Source organism: Gilbertella persicaria (genome assembly GCF_025201335.1).
Source record: "Gilbertella persicaria strain CBS 190.32 chromosome Unknown B0P05scaffold_7, whole genome shotgun sequence".
Lineage (NCBI taxonomy): Eukaryota > Fungi > Mucoromycota > Mucoromycetes > Mucorales > Choanephoraceae > Gilbertella > Gilbertella persicaria.
Window position 1 is genome coordinate 140,349 of NW_026251968.1, and position 21,537 is coordinate 161,885.

Below are 21,537 nucleotides of genomic sequence, written 5' to 3' on the forward strand. Positions count from 1 at the left end.
CAATGGACCACTAAAACTTGTGATAAGTATGTAAAAACTACAGCTAGAGCCATAAATGACTCGCAGTAATAGTTGTAGGTGTCAGGAACTACTCATAAATGTAATGGATTTATAAACGCTATTGAAAACTCCGCTAGCATTTATGCCGAAATGGCAAGTATGCCGATTGTGTACTCAAAAGAATGTTTTTTAGAAAAAAATAAAAACTATTTTTTTTAAAAAAAAAAAAAAAAAACATTTTCTGTAATGAGAAAATAAAAAAAGAAGGGATTTTCTAATCTTTCTGTTTAAAATTAAAGAAAAAATTTCAATTTTTCTGTTTTGAATTAAAAGACAAATCTACCAGGCAGTAATCTCTTCTTTAAACTAAAACACTGAAATTACTATCCGGTAGACTCTTTTATTTATTTAAAACAGAAAAGTTGAAAAACAAGCTTTTTTTTTTCATTTTGAGCAGAAAAATCAGAAATTTCCTTCTTTTTTTGTTTTCTGCAATGCCAGTAAATATTTTTGATTTATTTTAAAACAGTGGTTTTATTTTAAAAAAGTAGTTTTTATTATTTCTCAAAAAATATTTTTTGAGAATACAATTGGCATACCTGTAATTTCGGCATAACCGTTAATCTTTTTATTAATTTTGAAAATGCTTTTTTTTTGACAATATATTTTTTAGTAGTGAACTAAATACAAAATAACAAATAAATTGATGATACAGAAATAATCAAGTGCTACTATTTATCTCAACTCAAAAATACAATCATAACTCCAAATATACGTATGAATCGTTCCATACGTACATTGGGCAATGAGCCCTAAAAGAGACTTATTATACATCTCATTAAAATTATTTGACTCTTCTTTCAATATTACTATTTCAAGAATTATGTCACGAAAAACGACAACAACAATTGTTATTTCCCTTGAATAATAATACGATATGAATCATGACTATTCATGATTCTTTACAATTGCACTTTTGAAAATGAAGGTAATACAACGATAAATCAACAACATGACAGAAATATATAAATAGACATACATTTGGTAGTTAGAAAAGACAAGTCAATTCTTGAGACGATCTTCTGATATCAAAGCAACCCTTTAAATTGATTGTTTTACTTGTGTTTATACATGTATTTACTGAACTTACTTTAATTCAATACATTTTCGACGAAATTTTTTTTTATATTATTGAATTACACCAGTGCAAGCGGCTACATCCTCCTTCCATATTTGAGTGAAGATTTGGCCAAAATCTCTCATCGTTTGCACCATAGTGTAATTTTTTCTTTAATTTTTTGATATTTAAATTAATTTTGTCAAATTGTTGTCAAATTTCTTTGATGGTAATTTTTCCCTGATATTGTTATAAGCTCAAGAGTAACGTACTTTATTATAAAAAAAGAGAGAAAGCAATGACAAAATTACTTGTCTGTGCACCTTTCAAAGTAATCAGGGCAATAAACTGATTGGTTGAGCCACAACTTTGGATTTGTTACTTTTTTTAAACATCATAGAAAAAACTTTTTTGTCTCTTGTCTTTCCTTTTCATGCTCTTGTCAAGGTAAATTCATATTCTTCAGAAAGTATATATTCTTATCTCTTTGCTCTATCTATATAGGCTTGAAAGAGTGATGCCTTTCAACCATGTAGTTATGTCTGTTCAATGCTTTGCTTCTTTGGCGCTGTTCAGATATAAGGGTTATACCGGAACTTGTGTAATCAAAAGTTGGGTATAATAGTTTATGTTTTTGTGTCCACTTGTTGGTTGCTCTATCTACATTGGTTTCCTAAGTGTCTACAAGATAATGAAGATACGATGCTGGTTCAATCCCGTATTTTTATGTATGTGCTCTGTTTTGGTTGACATGTTTTGCAATGACAAGGTTTACTCTACTTAAGGTGGTTCCTAGGCGTCTGCAAGGTCCTCCATCAAGGTCTGCTGTTGGCTCAAGGCTGTTTCTCCTAGCTCTGGCTATCTTGCGAGTTTCAAAGATGTCTGCTCAAGGCTCAAGAAGTCTTCTTGGTATATGTTTCCTTTTTTCAAGGTCTTATCAACTCTTGTTAAGACTCTGTCCGAATTTATATATCTCTCTTTTTAATTTCTGATTTTTTCTGTTGTCTTTGTGTTCTATTTGCAAGTTGAAAAGAAAATTGGCATTTGAAACTTCGATTCTCCTTTTACATGACATTCATCGTTCGTCGTACCCAAACTGTTCTTTTCGTCCTCGAAAGTACCAAGTGATATAATACGGTTTGCTTTTCTATATTTCATGCATCGAATAATGTAAAAATGAGTGCCCAATCACCAATTGATTTTAGTGAAAAGGCTATTTTTCTATCAATCACAATGTATAATGAACTTTGAATGCAGATTTGAAAGCAATGATCAAATTGACTCGCCTTTTTTATCTTAGTAAACTCTCTTTCTTTTTGTAAGAAGTACCCAGACATGTTATCGCTTTACATCGGTTGAATCAGATCTATATTAGGTCAATCTGACATCCTGAATTTTTTTCACCAAACTTTTTTTCAACTTCAAGAGCTCTTGTGAGCCCCCCCCCGCCCTATAGGTCAAAAAATGAATTTCACCCACCTGTCAAAAAAAATGGTAACATTCAATTTCTAAACTTCAAAAACATACTTCTAACAAAAAAACAGCCGAGTCAATAATCTAGTTGTCGAACAATAATGTATCAAAGTATAGTGCATTTAAGCCCTGATTTGAGCATTTTTGCTCTAGATGTCATATAAAACTTGTTAGCTATAATTTAATAAAGACTTGTCATGCGCTATTCGGCGTGCCAAAGAGCACACAAAAAAATAGAAATACAGGCATTTTATAATGTAAATGAAGAGAGGAGGCAAATGAACATAAGACATACAGACTAGCTCTGTGTCAAGATTGAAATCGGAAAGACATGGTTCTTTCACGTAATAATCAGACCCATACCTTAGCAACTTCTGCCTCTAATACAGGCAAGAAGACAGCAACAAAAACTCATCCCTTATCTTGGTCAAAAGTTGTCTCTGGACAAGCACGTACCACTCACTCCTTCCGGCCTACCATCCTAACCCCAGTTCCAACCGCAACAGTCGAGGATACAGATGAAGACCCCTCATCGTCCACGGAACCAACAGTCGAATTCATCAAACCGTACTTGAAAGGCATTGAAAAAAACTCTATTCTCATCGACATTACTGACATCAAAGATGCTCATACGTTGCGAAAGGCACTTCAAGCCTTTAATAAAGACGCTGAAGAAGAAAACGGCTGCGACGACTACTGCGGTAGACTCCCTTCTACCTGTAGATATCTTAATCGTTCATTTATTGAAACTGCATGGATAAAAGATTCACCTGGATATAAGGCCATTTGAACACGGACATCCGTTTGGAGGATGAAACCTTCGTTAAAGGCTTCCCTAGTTTACCTGCCGACGCAAAGATTGTTCACCTCAAATTGGATAGACTTCCCCTAAAGGCCCCTCAACGATTGAGGAAGGATATGGAAAATTGCTTGTCCGAATATGGTCGAGTATTAGATCTTGGGACTAATAGGAGCCATGGCTGTTTTACTGGTCAAGGCTATGCGACATTGAATCTTACCCCAGCCAACGCCAGTGACCCTTCTTTTGAACCGCTTCAACGGGTCATTCCTTGGATGGATGATGATGGAGAGATTCGCCAGGTATTACTTCAATGGGAAAATATGCCAGACTTCTGTAGACTATGTCAAGCTTCTGACCATTGCCTTGCAGACTGTCCTGACTTGAAAAACTACCTGAAGTGTTTTAATTGTGATGAGAAAGGTCATATGATGACACAATAGCCTCGTAATAGTATGATTGAGACGGTAGCGGCTCCTAACAAAAAGGTTAAAACCATTGTTGTTAAGGACCGTAAGACACCGGTAAATACCGCAAAACCTAAGGAAGTCACTCCTATCACTGCCGAAGATAAAGAAGTCGAAGAGGATAACATGGATATTGAGACCTCTGAACCCGAGAAGCCAAAGGCTACTCAAGAGGCACCTTCTCCTCCTCGTTCTCCCCGTATTACAGCATCAGAGACGTCAAGCAAATAAAAGCGTTTCCGTGGACAAAACGCAGGGGATGAGGTTAGTCAGAGTCGTCCTACCTTGACAAATATAGACAGAGAAGCGATGAATTGGAATTTTGAGCAGATCCAATTCTTGAAACAACAACATTTGGTTTTGACCAGCGAACAGATACGAATGATTGAGAATGAAAAACCAGTATCATACAGCTGGGAGCAGCTAGAACAACTAGCTAATGCAGGTTTTCAATTCACAGAAGCACAATTAGCCGTTATGAATTCAGTTCCGACTATGGAACTAGGACAAGGTGGTCTTAGCGACCAACTCTAAACAACTACAATATCCATTAAATATGTCCAACACATGTAAAATAAGAATTGCGACACTCAATTGTCGCAGCTTACGAAAAACCTCCAATCCCTCTCAACAAAAACTTTTTATACGATATCTTCGCTCCTTAGACATTGACGTTATCGCTTTCCAAGAAACACATGCCGATAATGCTCAAATCATGAGTCAATTAAGTATGCAGTTTCAGACGAACTCTGCTTTATGGACTCAACATTGTGGAATTGTCTCACTCAATTATCAATATATGCTCAAGTCAATATGCACATTCTAGCGGCTGTATACCTAGTAGAGGAAAATACGAATGATTCCTCTAGTCCTCTCCCACTCCTTTCTATTTAAATATATATGCTCCAGCAACTCAAAGCGCTCGGATCAAAGCAACATTTTTCAACAACATGATGGAAGATGTAATGGTACAGCTATATTTGACCAGCGAATTATACAATGCAGTCATCCTTGGAGACTTCAACTACAATATGGAAAAACGAACTTTGGATGGATCTGTCTATGGTCCACCGGCAGAATGGATAGATTTGCTGCAAACTTCGTTTTATGATTGCTTTTGCAATGATAAACAGATAACATGGCAAGGTTCAAATGCGTCTTCTATCATTGATAACGTATATTGCTGTAATAGATTGCAGACGAATATAGAGAGCGTTGAACAGAAGTTTATTTCTCGTTCTTGGACAGATCATTCTCTGCTAGTTGTTAACTTTAACTTGAACAAAGAAAGCACTAGAGGCCCAGGTGCATCGAAGGCAAATCCAAACTTAGCGAAAAAGAAAGAGTTTAGACAACAATTAGCTGCTTTCTTGGATACACTAGTTCTGCAACTCCAGAATCAGAGAAAGCATTACACTGCTCAGAGAAATTAGGACTGGATTAAAGCTGAAGTCAAACTGTTTACCAAATCATTTCAATTGGAGACAGTCAATTGGAGAAACAAACAGATTAAACGGTTACAACGTAAACGTAACAAAATCCTTCGGCATCAGAAACATCGTGGTATAGTGGATTGGATACTATCCATAGTAGAGAAACAACTGGGAGATTTGCAAGAGGAAGCTACTGAAATAGACGCTCTGAGAGCGGGAAAGCGTTGGCGAGAAAAAGGCGAGAAGTCTCCAGGCTTTCTAAACAGGTTGATCAAAGTACGAACACATCAAAAATCAGTAGGCGATCTACGAGATCCTGTCAGTGGTGGACTTTGTGGAGATCAAGAGGCTAAAGAGAAAATAGTACAACAATTCTATTCTAACTTATATACTCCGGACCCTCCCAATTACCATGCTATGAACAGATTGATTGCTAAAGTTTCTAACAATGTGGAATTGAATGATAGTCAAAGAGACACCATGATGCTGAGTATTTCTATGAATGAAATATTTGAAGAATCCAAGCGAACTCCAAGACAAAGTAGCCCTGGCACCGATGGTCTTCCATATGAAATTTTGAATCTTATCATGAAACATCCTAGTCTTCACACATTGATTACGGATGTATATAATGATAGTTTAGCTGGTAGTCTTCCAATGTCATGGAATGAATCATTGATGGTGTTACTACCTAAGAAAGGCAATTTATCCGACATGAAGAACTATAGACCAATCACACTGGATAACACGGACTATAAAATCTTTACAAGGATACTAAACCGCCATATAATGATGATTGCTCCACAATTGATTACTTAATTTCAATTGGGTTTCATACCAGGGCGATTTATCGCAGAAAATGGATTGATAGTCCAAACCATTATGGAAGACGCACAAGCCAGAGTACAGCAAGATACGACTAAGGGCAGAAGTAGTGACCATGATTTAGCGCTTTTAACTGATCAAGAGAAAGCATACGATCGGGTACACCTCACATATCTTAAAAGAGTGCTGATAGGCTACGGGTTCCCGGAAGTGATTGCCGATACAATACACAAATTGCTCTCAAAAAACAAGATCAAAATCAATGTTAATGGGTTCTTTACCAAAGAAATCAAGAAATGAAAAGGATTAAAACAAGGCGATCCACTATCACCAGTTTTGTATAACTTGACATTTGATCTATTTCTACGCTCGATTATACAAGATGGGGGGTTCAAAGGATATCAGTTTCGACAACAAACACCAAGGCCTGACTCTTCCTCCTCTGCTCCTATAGAAACTAAAATTCTTTGCTACGCAGATGATGCTTTAGTATTTATACATGATCCGAATGATCTTGCAATACTGCAAAGACATATATCAACGTATTGTAGCGCATCAAATGCAAAAATCAACTTTAACAAGATTGAAGCTCTATCTTTATCTGGTACAAACCCCTGGCTATTTTGGCATAGGTATCTGCTACCACTACAGATACAGCGCATTCAGTCTTCCATGGATGCACAACCTATTGTGTACTTAGGTTTTCCATTAATTCAGTCAGTTGCACAAAGACAAAATTATTTTGAAACCTTTTTGGCAAAGATGAAATCTGCCTGCTTGATACATTCTGCCCGTTCCTTGTCAGTACTAGGCCGGGCCACGGTAGTTAACACCTTAATATTATCCAAATGTTGGTATCTTCTTCGGGTAACGCCGTTTACGAAGACTGAGATTTCTCGAATCCGGCCTTTAGCACAGCAGTTCCTAAACTCCAAAATATTTCCGAAAATTGCTTGGCCAACTTGGACTCTACCGAAAGAAGATGGTGGTGTAGGGGTCCTTGATCCGTTATCGAAAAGAGACGCGCTTTATAGTCGCTGGGTCTTTCCTCTGTTGAATCGCTCTATCAACGCACACTGGCATCGTATATTCACAAGACATATCCAAAATATCTCCGGATATTATGAGGTAGCTATTCCTTTGCTCTTTCCTTTGGCTAGACACAATAGAACCTCTCACTTTGGGTGCGGTAAACGTATTTCAACAATTGATCTATTTTATGCCTCAATAGATCGCTTGCCTGGAGATTTTGACCAGATGACACTAGCTCACCAAGCATGTCTTAGTTTGCCGATGAAGGTCGTCTTACAATCTTTAAGACCACGACTTCCGTCATTGCCGAAAAGGATTCAATTTATCCCAGTTCAAGCATTTATGCTTTTCAACCACGATCTTAAGCTAATCCATTGGAAGCATCCGGATCATATTCCGCAAGAGCTCCAAAAATTCTACTTTCAGATCACCCGAAGGCTAGAAAGTAACAAGTACCAATTCTTTCCTTTCTTTGTCAAACACTGCCAACCTCCTACTGTAGAGGTATTGCCTACTTTGCCGTCCTCACCACCTTTATCTTTTGTTCCATTTGTCAACTCTTTCCAATTTGTGACCCTGACTGGATCAATCACCCGGGTATCGACAAAGGAGTTTCGGTTAACTTGCCAGAGTGCTACATCTGCTACAGAGCGCCTACGAACTATCTCTAGTAACTTTTGGACTGATTTTTGGAGCTGGTCTCTGCTGCCAGTTGCTCGTAATATGATATACCGATTCCTGGTTTCCAAACTACCCACAAGACAACTTCTTCACTATATACTTCCTGAGAAGTACCCCTCACCTCTTTGTACCATTTGCTCAATTCATCTGGAAAGTGAGCAACACCTCCTGTTCTATTGCCCACCAAAGAGGTTTTTTTGGAACAATCTCATCTTCGAATTTCTTTGGCCTACAACCACTGTCGAAGATGTTATTGAAGCACTGGTTACACTAAACTTCACTAGAATAGATTACTCACAAAAAAATAATTTAACCGTTGTTGACATTATCACTAAAGCCGTATCACAAGTTTGGAAAGTACACTGGAGATTTGTCATGGACAACGTAGCTTTTGATGCCTACTCCACTCTACAACAAACACGTACTGCTTTACAACTGCTTGCAGATGAAAAGCAAGTACACACAAGACTGTAATTCTTCTCGTAGTTTTTTTCCCCACTAATAACAGTGGCATATCTTTTACTTTATTCTGCTTAGTTTGCTTTCAGCATAATTGTATAATATAATTCAGTATGAATTGCGCCCGCCTCTTGAGTGCCATTAGGATAACTTTACGCGGAGCAATAAAAAAAAAAGAAATCGGAAAGAAACTCCAACTCTTCATCAAAAATTGACCTTTTTTTGACTTGCCTCTCAAGTTCCGTACAGTAGCAATTTCCTATCTGTATGAGTACTTTATTAGAGTTATACAGTCCTTTGCATGTTCCTGCAATACAGCAATTTATTGTATTCTTATCTTTTGCAGGTACGCTGAAACTGCCATTTGACAATGCAAATTTTATTACTCTCAAGAATGGTGGCCATACTTTCCGTAAGGGCATCACACAAGCTGCCTTGTCTGATTTTGTTGCCCATTAAGAGGTTTCTTTTGCGGTTTGGAAGTATTTTTGGTGCGCGCCAATTACAGCCTTGCAGAGAAACGTGATGTATCGATCTCTAATCCAAAATTTTCGCTGCCCCACATAATTTCTGTTCTGGGATGTCTTGATTAAGGAATTTTTGTGGCCAGGCACCTCTCTGGATCTAATTACAGATACACTTGTATCCTTCAGATTTTCTCGGATTCGGGCTCAAACTAGCTATCCTCTTTCAGTAGCCATGGTAGCCTTGATCAGTCTCTCTGAAATTTGGAAGGCTCATTGGGCTCATACCATGCAGAATTGACCGTCTCATTATCTTTCTGTCCTTCACAGCACTCGATAGCCGCTGAGAATGACCTTTCAGCTTGAGAGGTTTCTCCTTGTAACAGCTGCTCTCCTTTCTTCTTGATTTTCTTGTTCATCCTGAAATAAAAATGACGCTTTTTATTTGTTGTTTAAATTTCTGGTGAAAGCATGCCTATGCCAAATCTAATAATTTCCTTACAAAAAAAAAAAAAAAAAAAAAAAAAAAAAAAAAAAAAAAAAAAAAAAAAAAGATACACACAAGTCCGAAGTTAAGGACAAGGAGCAAAGGGTCACGGAAAATTTAAGCAGACAACTCTACATATTTTCTGTACTCCATATTTTTTATCAGATTTTTTTTTATCATTTAACAAAGATATTCTGCCTCATTGACGAGCATTTCAAAAACCTAGCAATATAGTCCTCGAATTGCTCAGGATAACAATGACCTTCTCTGCTGTGAGTTGTTGAAAGATATGCATTCATTTTGTTAATTCAAATTACAACGAGAGAATTAGGCTGTTGAGACAATCAGAAACTTTGGCAAGTAAGTTGAGACAGTATCTCCTTTAAATAGTGTGGTTTTCCAATGCCATTTATTTCTTGTGACGACTCTATTTTTTTTTTTATAAATCAAGTCGGAGTGATTACAAACGTGGATAGTGTCTAAAAAAGGGGCGCAAGGGAAGCCAAGGCACATAGACACGAGTAAACGTAAAGACAAAGAACTCTTTTTTCCTTTTTTTTTATGCTTTCTTTTTTATAATATTGAAAAAACGCGTATAATTCATGATGCAACAGAATCCATTTTCAGTGGATTTTTCAACTCGACCTGACTTACAGCAACCTAAAGCTAGAAATCAACCTCAAGGACAGGTAAAAAGAAAAAGGCGTTGGTATATTTTCTCATGTTGTGTAGCTTGCTGCTATGATGAGAGGGCGTCTTGACTCAGAAAATGAACCGTATCTAGACTTACAGCACGAACGACCTAGTAGTGCACCCCCTGATCCTCATCAGTTCCAGTTTCCTATAGTCTCTCAACTATCAGGTGAACACCATATGACTATGTTGCGCAACAATAGTAATGCCTGGAAGCCAAATAACCAAGCAGTCTCTTCTCCTCTTTATGACCCAACCTCTTCTCGACAAGTATGGTCCAATCAACAAAAGCAACAACAACAACAGCAACAGCAACAGCAACAAAAACGAGTTCACCAAGAAGCTTATAATGTATGGACACCTTCAATACTTCAAGAAAACCATCCATTTGAGTTTGAGGTAACTTTCTTTTAGCGCGTTTATCCTCCCATTGACGCCCAATTTTAGAGATCAGCTTCACCTTTTTCTCAACCATCATCCAAACGAGGCCTAAACAACCATCATTTTATGAATGGAAACAACAATGGCAGTAGTAGCAGTAGTCATCGTATGGTAGAAGATTCAAGCTACCAACGAGGCTATTTCTCTGTATTTCCTCAAGAAGAAACAGTAGTATCTTCTCCTGCTTTTGAAAATGCAGATCATCCATCTTACGCACGTTTCCCTTTGTCTCGGCCCATGTCACCACCTGTCCGCAGCAAATATGTAGCCTCACCTCCACCTCGTGCAAACTCCACTCCGCCTGCCAATCATCACCTCACTTCGCCTAGACAGTTGGAAGAATATGAATATGCTCAACTCTTAGTAGGCATGAATCAAGCCAATCTGAACGATAAAGTAAGCTATCTCTCCCTCCTCCCTTTATATATATATATATATATTACTCCTTACATAGTCTCCCTGCTTTTATTCATACTTCCCCTTTTTATCATAGGAAGATATACTGTCAAGAAGACAACAACAACATCGTTATTTTCAATGGATCAATCAACAAGAAGCACCTCAGAGCTTAGATGCTGCTGTATTGAATGAACATCCTTGGCTTGGTAAGTAGCACGTGAATCTACGTCATGGTTAACCCTTCTTAGATGCAAGCACTAGTCGAGCACATACCCCTCATTTGTGGGATGATACCAGAAAAGACATGTCTCGTCAACAACAACAACAACAACAACAACAACAACAACAATGGATCCAAGATGAATTTGTACATGGTAGAGCAAGTCCTTCCATTACCAATGATTATAGTCAGCCATCCACACCCACCTTAATGTCATCTGGTATGATGATGAGTCCTGATGGTCCTCTTAACAACAATGATCGTCTTTTACTTCAATTGCAATCACGTCAACGTCAAATTCTTATGCAACAGGAACAGATTTTGATGTTGAGAGAACAAATGCTTAGACAGCAACAACAACAACAACAACAACAGCAACAACAACAACAACAACAACAGCAACAGCAATCCAAATTACCTAACATCAATACAAACACAGGCTATTTTGGAAATACATCCATGTCTGTACCCACTACACCTGCTATTCGTAATCGTAATATGATGTTGCATGAATCTCCTTCTTCTGCTTCAACCACAGAGCCTGTTGTACCCATTGTTCGTAGTGCTCTGCTGGAAGAATTTAGAAACAACAAGAACAAGAAGTTTGGACTTAAGGTAAAGTAACAGTTTACAAAAAAAAAAAAAAAAAAGACTTAATTCTTTGCTTAGGATATTGTTCACCATGTTGTTGAATTCAGTGGAGATCAACATGGCTCTCGTTTTATTCAACAAAAACTAGAAACAGCCACCAGTGATGACAAGCAATTTGTGTTTGATGAAATCCTTCCCAACTGCCTTCAATTAATGACGGACGTGTTTGGTAACTATGTCATTCAAAAGCTATTTGAACATGGCAACCAAGCACAAAAGACTGTTCTGGCCAAACAAATGGAAGGCCATATTCTTTCCTTATCTTTACAAATGTATGGTTGTCGTGTTGTACAAAAGGCATTGGAGTATGTCTTGACTGACCAACAAGCTGTATTGATTCGTGAATTGGATGGCTGTGTGCTTAAGTGTGTCAAGGATCAGAATGGCAATCATGTTGTACAAAAGGCCATTGAGCGTGTTCCTGCTCAACACATTCAGTTTATTATTGATACATTTTGTGGTCAAGTCTGTCATTTAGCTACTCATCCCTATGGTTGTCGTGTTATTCAGCGTATGTTTGAATTCTGTCCAGAAGATCAAATTGTAAAGTATATCCTATATAGAGTATCTTTTTTTTTTCTAATTATATGTATGGTAGGCGCATTTATTAGAAGAACTTCATCAAAGTACAAACCAACTTGTTCAAGATCAATACGGAAACTATGTTATTCAACATATTTTGGAACATGGTAAACCTAAAGACAAGGCCTTAATTATCAGTAAAGTGAGAGGCCATACACTTCAATTAAGCAAGCATAAGTTTGCTAGTAATGTAGTAGAAAAATGTGTTGCTTATGGCTGTCAAGAAGACAGGCAGGCATTGATTGATGAAGTCCTGACAACACGTCCAGACGGGTAAAGTTAGACTTATAATATTACCTATTACTCATGTATCTATAGATCCTATCCTTTGATGTCCATGATGAAGGATCAATACGCTAATTACGTTGTTCAAAAGATGCTTGATGTAGTCGATGGTGAACAACGTGATCTTTTGGTTGCTAAAATCAAGCCTCATTTACAAGGCTTAAAGAAGTACACTTATGGCAAACATCTCATTAGCAGTAAGTCATTCGTTATTCCATTCATCCAACTCACTTACTCTAATATAGCATGTTTAGAAGTAGAGAAACAAATGATGCATAGTAAAGCTGCTGCTGCTGTTCATATGTCATCCCCTTTGGTTGTTGAAAACCTCAGCATCACACCTTCACCTTTAAATACCTCTTGTAATCATGATACTATTACTACTACCCATAATTCTAATATTAATCTCACTCCTAATACCTCTATTCATATCACTCCAACCGAAACAGCAGCCAACATGATGACAGGTGATTCTCAACGTACATAATTCATGATTTATTTGTATTTTCTCTCTCAAGCTATAGATATTCAAGCATATATCTTCTTTCTATAACAAAAAAAAACAAAATCCCCCTTATTCATTTCAAGTTAGATTGTTACATACGTAGAAACTCTATACATTATTTTTCTCTTCTTCTACATAAAATTGATATAATATATTTTTTATATGCATGTATGTACAGTGAAATAGTCTAAACTTGTTTGTTTCTTATGCGTTTCTTGAGAGTTTTCTCTTTTCTCTTTCGTTTCTTTTCTTCGTCTTTTGATACTCGCTTTGTAGACTCTATAGCAGATCGAAGATGAACAGGAGGATAGCGTGAACGTTTCTTTCGATCGCTGTATTCACCTTCTATTCGGTCAGGATTCTTTTGATACCAAGGCTGTAAAAGACCAATCCATTGCGTCTGATTTGTAACGGGTATGAAACTAGGAGGAGGTGGATATTTGATTTCTACAGAATGTCAAATAAATGATAATAAACGCTGCTTTACCTTTTTGTTTTTTAGTAGAAGCAAATCGATTGATCTTAGAGACATCATTCCCAAACCAAAGTTTTGCGGGTATCTGTTGCGAGAGATTGAGGCCAATTTCATTGAAGCCAAAATAATCTTCAATCACATCTTGTCCAAATAAACCACTAAATAATAAAAGTTAGACATATTCTTTTTTTATGGATTCATTTCTTACGTGACAAATGCTTCGTCTTCTTCCAACAGACTAGCATCCGTTTGGTCTTCATCCTAAAAGTTGATAGTTTAGCTTATGTAATCAAATAGGTTACTTACATTCACTAAATGTTCATAGGTTTGTTCTAATTTTTGTTGTAAATTATCAAGTCCTTGTCCATAAGACTGTATGCCCGATACATAACCATCAAGATCATCTAGTTGATTCACGCCACCTTCTCTTAATGCATGCGCTACTATTTCTTCCCCCGTCATTGTCTTGTTGTGATCATCCCAATAATGACGTAGTATTTTGAACATGTCAAACAAATGATTGGACATAAGCTCTGTTAAGATATTTAAAGGTCTGCCCTGCACTCCTTCAAATCCAGCATGAGAAAGCAAACTCACAATCGTACGCTGTAATAAACAATGAACGGCTTTTTGATTCAATTCAATGTGTGGTAGCGATGGTGTTGTTGGAAATGGTATAGGTGTATCTATAGGTGAAGAAAGGGATTCATTATCACTATCATCATCACTTGGTGATGGATCAGGCTTACATCATGATGAATACTTGTACAGCAAAATAACGTATCGACTTACCAGTGTATCGTTTAAAATCAATTTACATTTACTATGTGTTGTACGTATTTTGGATAAAGTGTCTATGTTTCTATGGATCAAACTACTTAGACCATGTTGAGGAGATTGTGTGGTTGGCAATGAATCAAAAGTGGGTCTTTTTCTATATGATGATTAACATAACACAACCATCAAGACTTGACTTACAATGCCTCACTTTCTTCATCTGAATCATAATCACTTGGTAAACCTTCAATATCAGGCAGTCCAAATACTGGCAAATATTCTGGTAAGAACAAATCATCTCTATCTTGATCTGATAACTTGGGCTTATCAGACCGTTTTGAAAAAAAGCTGCCTTGTTCGTCATCCGAGTCCAGATCAGATAACAATGCATCGTTATATTCGTCTGATGTCAACCGAATATCCTCATTTCGACTCATCCACTTTAAAAAAGCAATTGGACTACACCGCGCTAATTTCTGAACATGGTGAGGTTGTTGGTACAAATGTTCCATGATGGCAAATCGCTCTATATCAAATGGCGATGGCTTGATAATATGTCGATTGCTAAAGTCAGATTGATATTCCCGTTCAATATCCAAGTTGATCTTGGCTCTTGTCTTTTTTGTTTTATCTAACCAAAGTAATTCTCTATAATCTAAATCTATGCCTTCATGCGATAAAGGTGTATCTTGTATCAGTGTGGTTGTCTTGAGAGGGTATTTTCCGCTATGATGTGTATGCGTAGTGTCTATGGTTTCATCTGCAATGGAATCATGTGTGACTGAACGTTCTCGAACTGAAGGTGATGCCTCCGTCAAATCATGATCACTATCTTCTTCAAAATCAAAATCATCCTGCAATTGTCTTTCTTCTTTGATCTCGATATCAGGAACCCGTATCAGCAGCCGATCTGTCTTTCGACGCATGGCAGCTGCATGTTTTCTGTACTCGCTTGCTGGATTAGTGTTGTATTCAAGACAGTTTTCATAGATCAGATAAAGATCTCGGGCAAATTCTTTTTTACTTTTGTACTCAAAGTGCTTTAATTTTCTTGTCATTGTGCCGAGATCCATTGGTTCTTTGATGACATCCAAGTAATCAGGCGCTTCTCGTTTACTGACTTTGGTGAGAAAAGGAAATGAATGTTCAGTGTAGTTCTTGAGCTCCGTCAACACTTTTTCGCATGCTTCATATAAATCTTCCTGAGCTGATTTGCCGTTCCATTTTGATTTCGATTTGACGTCCAACAATAAGCTCTTGAGTTCACGATCTGATAAAGCCGTTTTGTCTCTGTTTTCTACAATGCCTTTGAGTAGATATTTAAGATCGAATTGTTCCATGTCATGAAACAAAGCAAGCTAAGTAGCATGAGTATCGGCTTTCTCAAAATAGGAATCTACCTTTTTCTCTTGTGGTGTTTCTTGTTCTTGAGTTGCTGCTTCTTGCGCTTGTATTTCATCCAATCGCTCTTTGTATTCTAACATAGCTGCCATATCAAATTCAAGTGTATGATACACATCGAGCAAACAAAGGTGATTGTCGTTGTCCTCAAAATGAATATTGGGTCGAGGTGAAGTGTTTTCGGATTCTGTCGAGGTCTGGACGAGTTCTCGTTCCAAAAGGCCAGGACAACCCAAACCGAACAAGCGAGGAATAAGCTGCTCGACCAACATCACTCGAACGCGAAAGGCTGCTCGCTGATATTCTGACAATGGTGGAGAAGTGCTTTCGAGTTGAATAAATGCTTGCCATTCTTGGAAAGAAGTTAAGGCTTGTTTAAAATATTCTAGTTCTGTTTTTGTCAGTAATATGTCCAAAAGTTCGTATCTTGAGACTTGTTTGGCCAAAGTATACAGTAACTGAGGTGTTGGTATACGTGTTTGTGCCATAATAAAGAAGAACAAGAAGAAAAAAAGGGCCACAAACACTAGTATGTGTGTTGATAAATTAAAACTTAAATTACTTGCTCTTGTGTGTTACCCTATATTTCGCCAGAAACGCGTTGAATGGTAATGTGCTGGTGGCTTTATTTGTTTTAATGAAAGAGTTATAAAAGAAAGGAGAAGAAAAGAAAAAAAAACGAAGAAAGGTTTGTTTGTTAGAATTTTTTAAAACTCCACGATAAACGTTGAAAGTTGAATCAGTCTAAGTAATGTGCTTTTCTCAGACACTCTACTGATATAATTCCTGTCTTATAGTAAGATGCATAGAGAATATTTAGTACAAATAGAAAGTCAATTCAAAGACTATTGCTTGCTGAATAATGGTTCAATCAACGATGTGCCTGAATCAATTGTGGTCGTTGAATAAGCTTCAGAACTGTCAAAAAATTAATGATTTTATTATTGAATTACAAGTTAATATTATATGTAATGATCACCAATTAAAAAACGGTAATTAATGTCCTCCATTAGGTTTTACAGCATGCATTACCATTCTCGGCGAGTGTTCTGTCAATCTCACATCCGGAGAAACTACAGTCGCTGAAGAAGGCTCAGAAACACGATCTCCAGCCACTGAATTTCTCGAAACATATGCTTGTTGGTACTCATTTGGCGGCTGCGATTTCAAAAACTGTTCTGGTGGCTGCACTTCTTGGTAATAATGACTATCGATTTTGTCCCAATCAACATCAAGCATTTGACTTTCAGGGGATCCATTGGTTACTTGAGCATCATTTGTATTCTTATTTTTCTTTTTCTTTCTTAGGAAAAACAAGAGAAAAGCGGTAATAAGGCCAACACTCTACATATATATTAGACATTCTTTGTCTGTTCTCAAGTCATGACTTACAGCAATAGAGCCAACAGCTATGCCAGCAGTAGCACCTGTACTTAAACCTTCGTTACCAGTAATATCTCTATTGATACTATCATTATTTCCCGTAATGTTACCAACAGAACTATCAAGGTCAATGGGGTATTTGTCTGCAAATGCAATCTTGTTGACATCTCGAATATCCAAAATAAGCAAATCGTTGGTAGGATTAGAGTCTTTGTTCAATCCAAACATGATAAACAGATTCGTATCATTAACCATGACAGCTATCAAGTTATACGTCAACTTTTTTTCTTATTAGATGCCTAGTATTTACCAGCATGATGCGATCTTGGTCCGGATACACCAAGAGGAGCAACAAGGTTATGGTATGTCCATTGCATGCTTTTGAGATTTAAAGTATAGCAGTAATCCATAAGAGCTGAAGTATCGTCATTTGTCCCACCATACATCAAAATTGTTTCCCCATCAGGTACTAAATAACAGTCAATTAAAGGATAATACTGTTGTCTTCTTACATAATGTCGTTGTATGCATTTTTCTTTCTTGAGGAACAACTGGTCCAGTCATGTATGCATATTCCCATTTTCCGCTTATAGTATCAAAAGTGATGGCATAACTCAGATAGATATTATATACAGATCCATCAGTCGTATTGTAATAACTTCCACCAATGTAATACACTTTTTTGTTTGAAGGAACATAGGTTGCACTTTGAGATATATAATGATACGATGGCAAGTTATACTGTGATGGAGTGCTCCAGGTCTAAGATTGAATGAGTCAACGCGATCTGAATCTACATCTACATACTTTCTTGGTTAAATCAAACAAAGTGAAATAATAAAAGCCGGCGTAACTGTTACTGTAGCCATCTGTATTATTAAAGGTCAAATTAGGAATCTTTGCGCCACTTGGTGCTACAAAATCAGACCCCATTTGGACATGCCTACAAATATATGTATAAAATGTAACTATGACTATTTTAAAGTTGCATACATACTGTTGATATCCACCATAAAATCCAATACTGTTCAAATAGTCTATATATACACCTGTTCCATAATAACTATAGTATGGAATAGGCAAGTTAAGGTCATGTAAGAAAACAGACTCTCTTACATTTGTCGACTGCCACCATTTCTAGCATCATCATAATCTGGTAAAATGCTCCATGTATTGGTTTCGGCATTATAAACAATTGTTTGATCTTTAATAGTGGAGTTTCTATAATTGTAGCCACCTTGTATCAACAAGCTCTTTCCATCAGGTAATGGCACAGCCTGAGGAAAAGCACGTCTTTCAAATACAATACTTGTCGGTACAGTTGTGACACTTGACCACTGACTTATTAAATTCTGGTAAGGTTGACCGTTGTTTTTGCTAATATCAAGTACAACCAAGCTATCGTCGTCCCCAGAACCTTTAACATATCCACCATAACAATAGATTTTGTTCAACAAAAGAGCACAATCTGTCAAGAAATCAGTATTTTAGAGTCATTGTGATTTGGATATTACCAGCAGCTCTTCGAGGTTGGATTTCAATCGATTGGACGCTGATAACAAAAGCTAGTATTAAACATACTAACTGATACATGGATTTCATTTTATCAATTTCAGTGTCAATGTGAAACTCAAGTGAACAATGACTATAAATTTATGATAAGAGAGAGAGAGAAAATGAAAAAAGGGAGAGAATTCATAAAGTCATTTTATACTTCTTTTTTAAGATGTACAACAGTAGTACTAGTTTATTTGGTCAATTGGGTCTGACAAAAGCGCAATTGGTATTTTTTTCTATCCTAACCAACCTATCAAACTGCAAAATGAATCCTGACCTTGTCTTATAGTTTTGTCAATTCTTTCTTGTTTTTTCGAGGTGAATCCTTGAATCTTCAACTTCATGTCTTTTATATTTTATATTATAAAAAAAGAGAGAATAGGCTTATTTTTCTTCTCTCAAACGAGTACTGATGACAAAAAATTTATTTTGAACCCATTACTTATACAATTTCAATGAGGACGCTTATTTCAATCTTTGATCTTTTGTTCATCATTCATTACTAACTATGCTCTTGATATCTTACTTCCATTTTTTAATTGCTTTCGAAGAGAAGTAAACAAAGGTGTAACTAATGGCTTGTTTTTGTTGTATAAACAATAGAGGTAATGAATAATTTAGCAAAAGAAAGGAAAGATTGAAATAAGATTAGCACCGAAGCATATTACACTTTTAAAAAAGTGTTTCTTGAATCGCGTTGAATAGAATGGCTATATCTTATAAACAGTGCAAAAAAAAAAAGAGGGCAATGTTCTGATTATTTGGTTACATAGGTTTTAATTTTTTTTTTTTTTTTTTTGTGCATAAAAGAGGTCCCATCATAAGAAAAAAACTGTTGACTAAAACAAATTAAAAGCAGCAGTGGTTTTGTGGTTCTTGAGTTATTCTGTAATACAAGCTCAGCCTCGTTTTGAAATGAAACTTGAAAGCACAAGTGCTTATTCTTATTTACTGATTAGTTTAATTAGAGAAACTATAATTTACAAACCATACAATAAGGCATTTACTCTGATGTCTTTTTCTCTTGAACTGATATAGAGCTATTGTTTGCTGTTATAGCCAAAGTATGGTCTTCATCTTGCGCAAGAATTTCAACTTGCTCAACATGAACAGGCTGCTGCTGGTTTGCTTCAGCCGAAATCTCGCTTTTCTCCCAATTTTCCAACTCGACAACTTCTTTTTGGAACGCAGAAGCAAGCATGCTCTCATCTTTGCTTCGTGCTAGCTTTTTTCTCAAATAAAATATAATTAGGATAAGAACAATAGCCTATTTAAATAGAATATGAGTCAAAGGTGTTTAAAGAGATTTAAACATACTAAACCGACAACGGATCCAATTACAATGCCTACAATAGCACCTACGGACAAATTCTTGCGATTTGTATGAAACGCACTTGAAAAAGATAATGAATTTGGATCATAAACATTAACTGCAAGCATATTACTAAGCTTGTTGCCGTTTGAGTCTATGCCAAACAATATAAAAAGCGTTTGATCTATCAATACAGCTGTACATATGCTATGAATATACTGAGAAACAAATCAAAAACATTTACCTGAATGTCGTGTTCTTATCCCTGAAGCCTTACTATCGTATAATTCTGTGTGCTCTGTCCAGTACATGTTATCTAGATTCAATGAATAGCAAAAATCTGATAGAGCTAAATGAATATGTTAGACCAAGGCCCTTTATTATACTTGATCATATCTCCTTACCTACAGTAGAATTAAGAGATCCGCCGTACAATAATATGTCATTTCCACTAGGCACTTTATTCTTTATAAGCAAATGACTTTTATCAACATATCGCATAGTCACTTACATAGTGTTGCTGTATGACCGTCTCTTGGTGATGGCGCTTTGCCTCCAAATGATATATTTGACCACATCCCATTATTCGTATTAAAAACCATGCCGTAAGCAAAAGATGCTGGAGATATTGTAGCTGAGATATACCATCCACCCAAGTAGAAAATCTTTCCGGTTGATGGATGAAATGTAGCTGTTTGCAAAATTGGGTAAGAGCCTACCATTGGGTTTGCTTGGTTAAGAAAAGTGCTCCAAGTCTACAACGAAGTCTTTCAATAAATGTATTTGTAAAAATGTATATAGAAAGCATACGTCTGTTCCTAAGTTGTATAATGTAGCTACCTCAAATCCTTGACGTGTAGATACGCCAAACGCGCTGGTAACACTTGCGTTACTTGATTCAGACATGTTGGTGGATACCCTGAATTTTTAGAACTTTTTTTTAGAGGCTGTCATCAATACTAGTGTTTTCTTACATTTCATGACCACCATAAAATACAACAGCACCCAATCTAGACGCATAAACAGCTGCTGCCAAAAATCTATAGGTTTGCTTAAGTAAAGCATACTCATATACTGACTTGTGTACGTACATTTGTCGGCTAGTATTGTTCTTTGAATTTGTGTAGTTTGAGATTCGTTCCCAAATATTTGGTTCGGCTTCGTATACTATTGCATGGTTGGTGAGGCTCTTGTTAGCATCAATACCAAGTCCTCCATAGACAAATAAGCTGTTGGCGCTTGTAATAGTTACAAAAGTGCTGTATACTCGTTTGTCATTCAAAGACACGTTCTGTAGCTGCCATTGGCGATCAAGCATTGATACTGGCGTATCACTAACAACATCAAGACTATATAGTGAAGCATACTGACCATTATAACAATAAATCTTTTTGTTTATCAGACCGCAATCTATTTAAAGTTAGCAGTGATGTTTTTTTTCTCTTGCATATTTACCTATTTCTGCACGGGCTAAAAGTAACTGGCATGTAATAAAAAACCAAAATACCCAGATCGAAATGATATACATGATTAAAAAGAACAAAAAAGGAGGTAATGAAAGTAATAAAATGAAAACGTATTTTCTCATTATTTATCTTACGGTTCAGTTTACTCCTTAC

The 21,537-nt window shown here is 36.6% G+C and overlaps 4 protein-coding genes across 4 annotated transcripts; 1 reads left to right on the forward strand and 3 right to left on the reverse strand.

Moving 5' to 3' along the window:
* Positions 1 to 10,223: 10,223 nt before the first annotated feature.
* B0P05DRAFT_529498 (armadillo-type protein) lies at positions 10,224 to 13,153 on the forward strand. The gene is made up of 8 exons (XM_051576755.1): positions 10,224 to 10,329; positions 10,378 to 10,767; positions 10,865 to 10,976; positions 11,019 to 11,605; positions 11,660 to 12,184; positions 12,240 to 12,496; positions 12,542 to 12,705; positions 12,754 to 13,153. Exons 2-8 carry the CDS (start codon positions 10,438 to 10,440, stop codon positions 12,993 to 12,995), a joined length of 2,217 nt encoding a protein of 738 aa, XP_051437783.1. The 5' UTR covers positions 10,224 to 10,329; positions 10,378 to 10,437; the 3' UTR covers positions 12,996 to 13,153.
* Positions 13,154 to 16,312, reverse strand: B0P05DRAFT_529503 (uncharacterized protein). Its single transcript, XM_051576756.1, has 6 exons — positions 15,666 to 16,312; positions 14,467 to 15,623; positions 14,281 to 14,422; positions 13,795 to 14,232; positions 13,697 to 13,749; positions 13,154 to 13,646 (listed from the first exon to the last, which is right to left on the reverse strand). The coding sequence occupies exons 1-6, from the start codon at positions 16,152 to 16,154 to the stop codon at positions 13,436 to 13,438; spliced, it is 2,490 nt and encodes an 829-aa protein (XP_051437784.1). The 5' UTR covers positions 16,155 to 16,312; the 3' UTR covers positions 13,154 to 13,435.
* Positions 16,313 to 16,576: 264 nt separating this feature from the next.
* Positions 16,577 to 18,709, reverse strand: B0P05DRAFT_529504 (uncharacterized protein). Its single transcript, XM_051576757.1, has 8 exons — positions 18,564 to 18,709; positions 18,166 to 18,517; positions 18,047 to 18,112; positions 17,857 to 17,992; positions 17,562 to 17,811; positions 17,360 to 17,518; positions 17,059 to 17,309; positions 16,577 to 17,010 (listed from the first exon to the last, which is right to left on the reverse strand). The coding sequence occupies exons 1-8, from the start codon at positions 18,649 to 18,651 to the stop codon at positions 16,663 to 16,665; spliced, it is 1,650 nt and encodes a 549-aa protein (XP_051437785.1). The 5' UTR covers positions 18,652 to 18,709; the 3' UTR covers positions 16,577 to 16,662.
* A 687-nt stretch (positions 18,710 to 19,396) lies between these two features.
* On the reverse strand, positions 19,397 to 21,496 carry B0P05DRAFT_529509 (uncharacterized protein). The gene is made up of 9 exons (XM_051576758.1): positions 21,374 to 21,496; positions 21,010 to 21,328; positions 20,893 to 20,958; positions 20,729 to 20,837; positions 20,430 to 20,673; positions 20,323 to 20,376; positions 20,163 to 20,267; positions 19,924 to 20,114; positions 19,397 to 19,873 (listed from the first exon to the last, which is right to left on the reverse strand). The coding sequence occupies exons 1-9, from the start codon at positions 21,444 to 21,446 to the stop codon at positions 19,610 to 19,612; spliced, it is 1,425 nt and encodes a 474-aa protein (XP_051437786.1). The 5' UTR covers positions 21,447 to 21,496; the 3' UTR covers positions 19,397 to 19,609.
* Between the last annotated feature and the right edge of the window lie 41 nt (positions 21,497 to 21,537).

Coding starts and splice junctions, on each gene's coding strand:
- B0P05DRAFT_529509 (XM_051576758.1), bottom strand. CDS start 21,446: ATGTATATCATTTCGATCTGGGTATTTTGGTTTTTTATTACATGCCAG. Junction 20,115..20,162: donor GATAAGAACACGACATTCAG/GTAAATGTTTTT, acceptor GCATATGTACAG/CTGTATTGATAGATCAAACG. Junction 19,874..19,923: donor TTGGATCCGTTGTCGGTTTA/GTATGTTTAAAT, acceptor CTATTTAAATAG/GCTATTGTTCTTATCCTAAT.
- B0P05DRAFT_529504 (XM_051576757.1), bottom strand. CDS start 18,651: ATGAAATCCATGTATCAGTTAGTATGTTTAATACTAGCTTTTGTTATC. Junction 17,993..18,046: donor TTTTATGGTGGATATCAACA/GTATGTATGCAA, acceptor ATATATTTGTAG/GCATGTCCAAATGGGGTCTG. Junction 17,519..17,561: donor AATGCATACAACGACATTAT/GTAAGAAGACAA, acceptor ACTGTTATTTAG/TACCTGATGGGGAAACAATT.
- B0P05DRAFT_529498 (XM_051576755.1), top strand. CDS start 10,438: ATGAATGGAAACAACAATGGCAGTAGTAGCAGTAGTCATCGTATGGTA. Junction 10,768..10,864: donor AAGCCAATCTGAACGATAAA/GTAAGCTATCTC, acceptor TTTTTATCATAG/GAAGATATACTGTCAAGAAG. Junction 11,606..11,659: donor ACAAGAAGTTTGGACTTAAG/GTAAAGTAACAG, acceptor TTCTTTGCTTAG/GATATTGTTCACCATGTTGT.
- B0P05DRAFT_529503 (XM_051576756.1), bottom strand. CDS start 16,154: ATGGCACAAACACGTATACCAACACCTCAGTTACTGTATACTTTGGCC. Junction 14,423..14,466: donor GATGAAGAAAGTGAGGCATT/GTAAGTCAAGTC, acceptor ATCATCATATAG/AAAAAGACCCACTTTTGATT. Junction 14,233..14,280: donor TGATTTTAAACGATACACTG/GTAAGTCGATAC, acceptor TCATGATGTAAG/CCTGATCCATCACCAAGTGA.